Source organism: Athene cunicularia, assembly GCF_003259725.1.
Source record: "Athene cunicularia isolate RWA chromosome 4 unlocalized genomic scaffold, athCun1 chr4_part3, whole genome shotgun sequence".
NCBI classification, from domain to species: Eukaryota; Metazoa; Chordata; class Aves; order Strigiformes; family Strigidae; genus Athene; species Athene cunicularia.
This window is the reverse complement of record NW_020799100.1, coordinates 10,622,469-10,632,245: the sequence shown is the minus strand read 5'-3', so window position 1 is coordinate 10,632,245 and position 9,777 is coordinate 10,622,469. Positions and strand designations below refer to the sequence as shown.

The following is a 9,777-nucleotide window of genomic DNA, read 5'->3' as shown; positions in this document are numbered from 1 at the left end:
CATTAGCCCGGCTGAAGCGGCGGTCCGGCGCCACCTCCGGCTCCGCTCTCCTCGCCCAGCTCCCCGCCGGCCCCTCGGCTGTGGGGAGCGGGAGCGCTCCCCATGATCTAGAAGTGGCATTGCTGTCTTGATTCGGTAGTGCGTGGAGTTTTACACGTATTTGCACAGAGACGTTCCATGCTGGGCAATTTCTGGATGAACAGTGGGGTTAGATCCACAAGCAACAAGTATATTTTTTTTTTTTGCCTATAAAAAATTCCTTAATATTACATCAGAAATTAGAGATAAAACATGGCGTGAGGATACAAGGGTAGTTCAGGAAGTGCTTTAATGTTCTTCATCAAGAAGGACACTTTTCCTCATTATACAACATCAGAGAACAGGTTGCATACACTATAGGTGTTTCCCTTTTCCAAAGCCCTAAAGTGTTTGGCCATTGTTGAAGGCCTCCTACAGATCCATAGCGATGGATGTGTCAGCCCCAGCTGACTGAATTCATTACCAATTTAACATATTTTGGAGTAGCTACGCATTCTATTGAAAACTGATTTTAATTTCCTCATAGCACATCCATTTTTAAAGTACTGTCAGAATACTGTAGAGCACCGTTTTGCAACCTAGATTGTTCACAAACCTTTCCTGTCAGCTATTTCCCAGGCTTTAGGTGAAGCCATTTCCAAAATATAATTAAGTGTGTAGAGGCAGGTCCCAAGCCAAGGATAAGTTGAGGCTATTGTACAGGGTGCACATCCTTTCCTGTCAACAGTATAATCCAAACCAGAAGTGGCTGACTGCCTACACTGTGTGGTGTAGTTAGTATTGCATCAGCTGAATGGTATTTGAAACTTTATACCATAAGAATATCAAGTCAAAGCTTTTTAGAAAAATCTTGAAGGTTTCAGGACTTCACAAACATTATTTTAATTTTCTCATGAACATCATTGTATTCATACGATGAAGAATCAGTGAGACTCAGAAGCTTTATTAAGTTAAACTATGTAAATTTTTATTTATTTATTTCTCATGTATATGTATATCCTGTCTGATTCATTGTGGCAGATCTGTAGAAAATCCCACAGTTCCCCAAGAATGTGACCAACTTAATTCACTGTTAGGTTAAACAGATTATTCTTGCCTGGATTTGAATATGGTGGGTCTACATTCCCTTTTTGCATGTCTTCTGCGTGTTCTAGAGGTCCTCACTTACAGGAGGAAGCTTTTTTCTTTTAATAGATTTACCTTAACTGCTGTAAACCTTTTGTAACACTTAGCTGCTGTGGAATTCAGGGGTGCTGCAGTATAATATCACCTATGAAAGAAATCCAGAGCACTGAGGCTGCCATGAAGACCAGTGGAGTTGATTTATTAACTTCAGTTTTACAGATGAAGAAGGGATAAGAAAAGGAATTTTTACAAGATTACACTGGAAACTGGTAAAATAGGGGTAGAAATGGGGTATTCCGATTCTTGGTCATTGGCTATAATCCCTAGATGACACTGACATTTGCAAACAAGCATGATACAGTGAGCAGACACTATGGGCAATTAGCTGCTCAGATTACAGTGCTCTTCTGGTCATTGATCAGTAAAGGAGCAGTTTTGCAAATCAATGTTATTTTCCCTGCAGACTACAGAAATCCATTTGTGGAGATTCACCCGGAACATCCCGAAATAATCTACATTTTAGATGCTAACAGAACGGTTGTTATCCCCTGCCGAGTTACCTTGCCAGATATCAAACCTAAGCTTACCCAGGTAAGTGACTGTTTCAGAGAAACTCAGTCAATTCAGAGGTCTGGGCTGCCAACACAATGAGTAAATATACAAAACAAAATGTATGAAGCTAGGTAAATTTCAGGGGAAAAAAAAAAGCAAAGATACTGAATATCCAGAAGCACAGTCCTGCTCTTCCCATGTATTACTACTGAACTGTGTACAAGAGTGTTTTGGTGATTAGGCTGAGTTTATCACATATTTTTCTCATCTTGTGGCTTGATGTTCCCCCATCAATTGGCAAAGATAGATGAAAATGCACTATATTTTTTCAAAAGTCTTTGTATAACACCTGGTTATTATCTATCCTCATGAAAGCTTCTCTCTTTTATACCTTGAACCTCCTCAAACAGTTGCCCATTTTTGCTTGATTTCATAAATTTAAAACAAGTTTCAGCTTTGAGAATAAATGGCTACAGCATCCACCCCTTTGGCAGCTGTTACATCTGAATGTCAAGGTTACAGAACAGTCTGTGGAGGCCAAGGCCATTTTGTATAATAAAAATGGAAATTTAAGGTCTGGGTCTTCCTCAATTGATGGAGATCTAGTCACTTATATAAAGGGCTTTAGAATTGCTCTATAAAGAAGCCTATCATGGAGTGAGGAACAGAACATAGGTCTCCTGGCTCCAATCTTGCCTTTTACCTAATAGGTTATGTGCCTTTCCACTCCCCAGCTAGGCTGCCTGCTTGAGCTGTCCTAATGGGAACCAGAGCTCATCCTCTGCCTTGGCTCTGTTTCCACAGCCTGTCTGGATAGGCTGTGAGAGATGAGCTTGTTCTGCTGGATATGGTGTGATAGCAGAGCACACACAGACAGGCTGATGCTGTGCTGGTAGAGGGGTCTGAGAACCTCTGCTCCTCTTTGCTGTTAGATGTCTTAATTGTTGGATGTCTCCTCCTCCTGGGAGACAGGACTTGAAATCACAGAGGCCCGAGACAGTGCTCCGGCTCCTGCTGAGACCAATGGCAAATTTCCAGTAGACGTGCAGAGGGACAGCACTGGACTTATTGCTTTAGCAGATCTCTATTTTTAAGTTTTGTTAGTAGGGATTAAAGGGGGTGGGGGTGGAAATAAGGCTTCTCTCCAGTTATAGCTTATCACTTTAGCCTGGCTAAGTGTTATCACCTTCTCCTCCTTGGCTATAAAAATGAAACATCTCATCTTATTTTAGCCTACTTCAACCAAATTCATTGCTGGAGTAATGCTGCTGACTTCAGCACAGACACATGAGCCTAAATGTGGCCTTGGCACCTTGCAAGGTGCAGACCTCCACATTTATCCCCTTATTTATAGGAAGCCCTGCTCTCCCTGCTTGCCAGCTAAATTCTCTCCTGGTAATTTCTTCAAACACAAACTGAAGTCCTTTACCTTGCTGCAAGCTGCTGGTGGAATGAAATCTCCACTGAAATCTCCCTTTTGAATTATGAAGAAAATTGTCCCTAAAAAGATTTTTCCCCTTCAAGAAAGAGCAGCTGGATTGCAGGGCAGGGATGTTGTTGTTGAGTGCAGCTCCCCAAAGGAACCCCTCTGAGGCCGTGAGCTGGAGAGACATTACTACTCAAGGGAGTAGCTCTGGGAGGCGTGTGTTGGCTTTGGGCGCTGCCAGCCCTGGGCTCCATCTATGGAAAGTCACCGCTTGTTTTACCCTGTCTGGGAATTTCATAGCGCCCTGTGGAGCCAAGGTGGCGGCTTCCTGTGCGAAGAGGAAGCAGGGCGGGAGAGGGGTGGAGGTAAGGATGGGGGAGGAGAGGTGAATAAGGCGATCAGACAAATTTAGAACATCCTCTTCTTCCAAATTTAATCTCCAATAGACAACGAACTTCAAAGGGAGGAAAGCCACTGTGATTTCCTTCAAGCAGCATTGACGCTTTTGGTTTGATTGTTTAAATATATATTTTTGAATATTTTATGAAGATGTTTAATATGTGTGCAGTGTTGAAAAGGGCCTCCTGAGTAGGCTTATTTTTTCTTTCCCCTTCCCACAGCCATCAGGGAGCAGAGCTGCCAAACCATGAAGTTCAGCTTTATCACATTTTATTATTCTTGTAGAAAAAGTACTTTTTTCCACTGTAAATTAAGTTCCTTATGTTACCATTATACTTTAAAATCATTGCACTCTCTGGCCTTTAAATATGTATGGGGAAAGGTACCTCTTGCTAATACTAAACAGCTCCCAGCTAATGCTACATATCATCTTTGTTATTAATAAACCCATGTTAAGACACACAATTCAAACTTTTAATTTTGCTTAACATGATTTTAATTCTGGGCAAAAAAATAATTTTAAGTCTTGTCAGATCTGTTTACTCACTGATCTGGTTCAGTGTGCATTTGCCATTTACAACTTTGACCTCCATGGGTGTTAAAGCATGATTAAGCCTCAGGTATCAGATCTCTTTCTGTAATTTTTCTGAATTTTCCTAATGGCATTGAACAGAGATGCCACAGCTTGATTACTTTGAAAGTATTTACATGAAACCCATGTTTCCTATTACTGTCAGAAGAGAACTGCTGTTCTGAAAGAAAGCAACTGTCTTACTGTGCCTCCTCCCCCACAGCACCGTCACCAGTCACTGACCCATGGTCATAATTCCTTTGTCTTTGGTCTGTGCTGAAAATATAATAACAAGTGACCTAAACCAATGCCAACCTGATCAATTTTGTATTCATGTGAGAGGTATGAACATCAGCTCTCAAAGTCGGAAGCTGAAATTTCTTTGGAACAGGTGTATTATTTAAACTGAATCTTGTTTAAACCACACTGGCATACAAGAGTACAGTTTGTTTGGAGACAGAAAAATAAAATGCATGCTGCGTGACAACTACCAATTCTATCGGGAAAATTCCCACTTGTAGTCCCTAGTGCAGCCCTTCTCTTGGTTAGCTTCAAAAACTAAAACAAGGTAGTTCTGAAAAGAAAAACATTAACTTGTGTCATGTTTGAGAAGCCAGTATCTGATAAGAAGGAGGGAGAAGCACTGTGGAAGTAAAGTTAGTTATCATGTGGCAACTGCAGGCGGAGTGAGGTTTGCCCAAACCCTTCATTTTTCAGCTAAAAGTGATCTGAGCACTCCTGCAGCACATCCTCAGTCCTAAAGCGTTTTCCTATGTCCTGCTGCAAAAGTCAGACCTACAGCCTGTGTCTCCACTCACCTGCCTGCAAATAGGCTGAAATAGGTGAATTTCAGTCATCTGCTCTTTTACAGACTCCAGAACTATTTTTCTGCATTTAATTTCGTGTATTTCTTGTCTACATTATAATCCAGGATTTTCAAAATGATTGGAAAGTAAATTGCATTTTCTCTAGCAAATAGAGGATTTCTGTGTGTGATGATGATGATGATAATAATAATAATAACAACCTAATAATAATAATAATAATAATAATAATAATAATAATAATAACAACCAACTAATTATTCTCACCACCAAAAGCTAACCTGCTTGACATTGGTGCTGTCTAAGGGTATATTGAGGGTTCATTCTTATTAAATGAATTTTTGCTCTAGTTTATTTTCCACATTGATCTTTTGTATCCTCACTTCTCCCTCATAAGCAGAACTTACAGATACTGCTTTTTCCAGAATGTCAGAACATTACAAGTGGTTATGAATTTAGGACAAAAAAAGTCTATGTTACCAAGTCCCCTTCTTTCTGTCATGCTATGATTTACCATCTCGAGTCATCCAGGCTGCTTCTGTGCTTAGTGGAAATCAATAGGCTGCTTTGAAAGTGTCTCATCCCTTTCTGTGATATAGAGACAATCTGAGGACTAGCCATAGACCATAGTTTATAGATGACTGCCACCAGGTGAGTTACCGACATGAATAAATCTGATTTTTTTGGGTCTAACTTCACACATTTTTAAAATACTGTGAGATCTCAGGAAAACAGGTGGTAGCATTAGGAGAAGCAAATTTTTGTTCTTAAAAACTTTCAAAAATATTACCCTGCAAAATTCATATAAGATAGGCATAATTATTTCCAGTAAAGTGATGAGGAAATAGGACCTACAATGGGTAGCATGGTTTCTTGACTAAGGTCTGAGAGGACTGGGGCTACTGAATCAAAAGCTCCAGTTATGATGTCCAAGTTTTGAATTTCAAAGACAGTCATACCTCAGGGAGGGCTCTTCTATTTGCTTATGTTGATGTTGCTTCAGATATGTGTGGAATGAGACCACCAACCACTCTGAAAGGTCAAATATCTACCCTGCCTCTAAAGCAGAACAGCCTTGGCTGGTTGCCTCTATGGTCTGAGGGGAAAGGGAATGTCTCACAAGCCTCCTATCTGTCTGTTCTCTTTCAGTATCCTCATTCTGTAGATGTGAACTACAAGGGGATGGTGTGGGACCCAAGAAGAGGATTTGTCATCCCCTCTCATTCTTTCGTTTACTCTGGAGTAGTCACATGCACTGCAAATGTCAATGGGAGTGTGTTCACCTCCTATTACCTAACACAGAGATTGGGTGAGTGACTGCTGTGTGCCAAGGAATGACCACAGTATTTCTATTTCATAGCTAAGCCCTTGAGTATTATTTCTTGGTTAGCCTCAATTATATTTGATATGTCTAATTGGTATGTATCTGTAGCAAGTCCAAGCTGGAAGACTAAAAGCAAACTCATTTGTCCCCTTTTTTCCTATTCAATACAACTTGGATTTGATCCACTCCTGGTTTTGAAAAATTACCAAGTGTTGAGGTGGTACAAAATAAGAGTATTTTATGCAAATCCCCCCAAGGCTTTGTTTGCTCGGATTGAGCTATATTTACATTAAAACAACTGCTGGTTTAGGATAAACCAAACAGTAGCTTTCTTTTTGCTTCTGGTCATTAAACAGATAAGATCATGGTATACAAAGCTCATTAAACTGCTAATTCAAACCTTTGCTTTTTTATACAGTTTCTCCTGGTGATTCACTATACCCTTTCCCTTGTATTTACAGTTGAGTTTCAGCTCAGAATTAAAATCTGAATTTGAAGCAACTAAATATTAAATTTTTGAGTGCTGGGGATTTATATGAAGCCAATTATAATTTATTTTTCCTCTGTTTTCAATGTCTGTTCTTTCTTTCCTCATTTATTGTATTTTTGACAGAGGAGAGTTTACTGTGACTGCATTCCTATTAGATCATGGCATCCTTCTATACAATTAGCATTCAGCTTTAAACAACAGGGTTGTAAATTTGTATGGCAGCCAAATAAAACTCCTGTAATTCTCTCTCTCTCTCTCTCTTTTTCTTCATTGTTGGTGTAATTATTTTTTACTATAATCATGAATGCAAAGCTAAAAAAAAACATTAGGTTATCCCCCTCTAGCCCAAAAAGACACAGGCAATACCTTACTCTAGAATGTGTTACTATACAGTGGTCAGATGTGTGTTTGGTATGGGACACCATCAGCATGATACAGGCTTCTTTCAGAGTTGATATATTTAGGGCAACAACAAATATATGACCAATATTTGGGGATCCCATTCAGAAAGGAAAGGTAGCTGGTTGTCAGAGAGCAGGAGAAACATGTTTCATATTTTACAGGAATTAATCCTCTTGCAGATATGCAAATGTTGAGGCACTCAGAAGGATGAGTCACTTTTGAAAAGTGTTTCTGAGAATGGCTGTGGAGCTGAGGAATGAGGGCTGGAGCCAAACATGGCAAACGCGAGAAAAGCAATTAATAAATTACTGTATCCACATATGATCAGTTAGCTTGATCAGATGTTCAGGCGTATATACAACTGACCTAAAGTTTCCATTGTGTGGGCATTTCCAACAATTTACATAGAAATGACAGAAGAAGGTGAGCTGTTTATTTTGGAAAGGGTGAAAGGAACAGATGTTGGAGAGGCAAGGGGGGTGTGGGTTCCATCTTAAATGTCATTGATGTAGAGAGTGCTGTGTGGTTATACCTTTGATTTTTTTCATTTCAGAGGTCAGAGCACAGAACCTGTCTCTGTCAGCAACCCCCAAAGAACTGCTGGTTGGAGAAACTCTCAATTTGAAGTGCACAGCAGAAACTTTCATCAACGGGCGCATTGAGTTTGTATGGACATGTCCCAACGGGAGAGTGAGTTGATGAAAATTCAGTATTCTGCTTTCATGCAGTCCCCTCCTACTCAAAAGAAAGATCTGTTCACAGGGCTGAGTAAACTCTAGCTGCTATCTATTCTGAAATATAGCCAACCATTTGTAAGCCTACAACTGACTGTATTTTTAGTCTGGATGAATCTAAAACTTATCTGACCATACTGAACCTGAAAATTAAACTGGAAATAATCAGGCTAAATATATGTTTGCAAGAAAAGCTGGGAGTGTATGTTTCTTGTTGGGAAGAATAGCTGTCTCATTTCTTCTGGCCTGTTGGTTGATCCCAGCTCACAGTGGCAAGTCTCAAAGGCAGCCGTGAAGGTTGCAAATTGTCAATCTGTTCATCCAGCTTGGCATTTGCTAAGTAAGAAAAAGTGAAACAAAAGCCAATTGTATCTGTTGAAATCCCCACCAAAGAATGAAATTTATATTCTGAGTGTAGGTTCTTGAGCTTTCTGTGGAATGTAATACAAAAAACGCCAAATTTGAAGTAGAAACATGTAAGAGACTGAGCATTTGCTCCTATGTACTAAAACCCTTCAGCTCTCCTCAGGAAAAACAGAGGGAAGAAGGGGTACTTTCCATATCAGTTCATTTATCTGAGATACTACTCACGGTTCTATTTGATGCTTGGATTTAAAATTATTGCGCGCTTTTTTTTTCTTCTTTTTACTTCAGCAAAATATACATTTCAAAGAAGCATCTAAGCCTCTTGGAAAAGTGTAGAATGTGATTCCTAAAAATCGATTATTTTTGTCTTATTTTGTTTACTTAAAGAAAGAATGTCTAATTTTGTTTTAGTGAAGAAACTACAGAAAATAGAACATAGAATTTATAGAAGTGCAAGCAATATGGTGTTACTGAATTTAATTTCTAGAACCCCATATGATGGAAGAGATTTGTTTTTCTATGAACCCTCCTTAGATTTCTAATATTATAAATGTAAAATTTCTTGGTCAAATCTCTGGGATCAAAAATACTATCAGAAGTGATAATGCTTTCTAAAATTCATCAGTAATTTGCACTGGCACTTGGCTGTCATGGCATATTGTATTTATTTCATATTATATTTCTTTTAGTAAGTAGGAGTTTTTTAAGACAGAAGAATACTGACTGTGACCACCACCAACAAAAAAAACCCAAACCAAAACCCAAAGCACAACTCTGATCCTACAGGTGCCAATGGCAGTTTTGCCCTGAGTTCCCTGGGATTTTGTCCCTGAGAAGGAATGATCTGTGATGCATCTCCTTATTTACCTGCCTGCCCAGATTTCAGTAGAGAAGTGCCACAGTTCCACTCTGTGTCTCTCTTATTAGACTTGATAATGAAAGCTCACACAAGAGCTCTTACTGCTGATTTGTCTTATATTATTTATTTCAGTGACAGGAAGATATGATAATTTTGATATGAATCACTGCTTTTCTTTACTGGCAGACTTTGAAAGGATGAACAAAATAATCCAGTTTATGCTGCTTTTTGACCCCTTTTTTTCTGACTTTCAGCACCCTTATCCTAAAAGAACAATGGACCAGAGTGATACGGTTTATAAAGTCGGCAGTAGCTTCAGAATTGAAAATGTCACCATGCAGGATGGAGGCCTGTATGTATGCAAAACACTCAACGTAACAAGGCTGGAGGCCAATGTCACAGTTACAGTATATGGTAAGTTTTGCAGCTAAACCGGAATACCCAAGAAACAATTTTGTTAAGCTTAAAGGATAATGCCACATTATTAAATCTGTTGATATGCAGATGGCATTAGGAAGAATGCCAACTAGTTAAAACTACCGTTGATCATCTATGACCTCTAATCAATCTATGGGAGAGTCAGCACCCAGCACTATGTTTTCAAAGAAACTTTAGAGAGTTCAAGACTGGGACATTTTGGAGGACATGGATTAACTGGGAGCAGAA

General features: G+C 39.4%; 1 protein-coding gene across 3 annotated transcripts in view; it reads left to right on the top strand.

Annotated features, from left to right (window-relative positions):
- LOC113479969 (vascular endothelial growth factor receptor kdr-like) overlaps positions 1-9,777 on the top strand; it is a 142,215-nt gene that overhangs the window by 55,296 nt on the left and 77,142 nt on the right. For all 3 annotated transcript variants that reach the window (XM_026848430.1, XM_026848429.1, XM_026848428.1), the window contains exons 4-7: positions 1,628-1,755; positions 6,086-6,245; positions 7,706-7,842; positions 9,366-9,525. In XM_026848430.1, the coding sequence (XP_026704231.1) occupies positions 1,628-1,755; positions 6,086-6,245; positions 7,706-7,842; positions 9,366-9,525 (585 nt within the window). The remainder of the gene's footprint in view (positions 1-1,627; positions 1,756-6,085; positions 6,246-7,705; positions 7,843-9,365; positions 9,526-9,777) is intronic.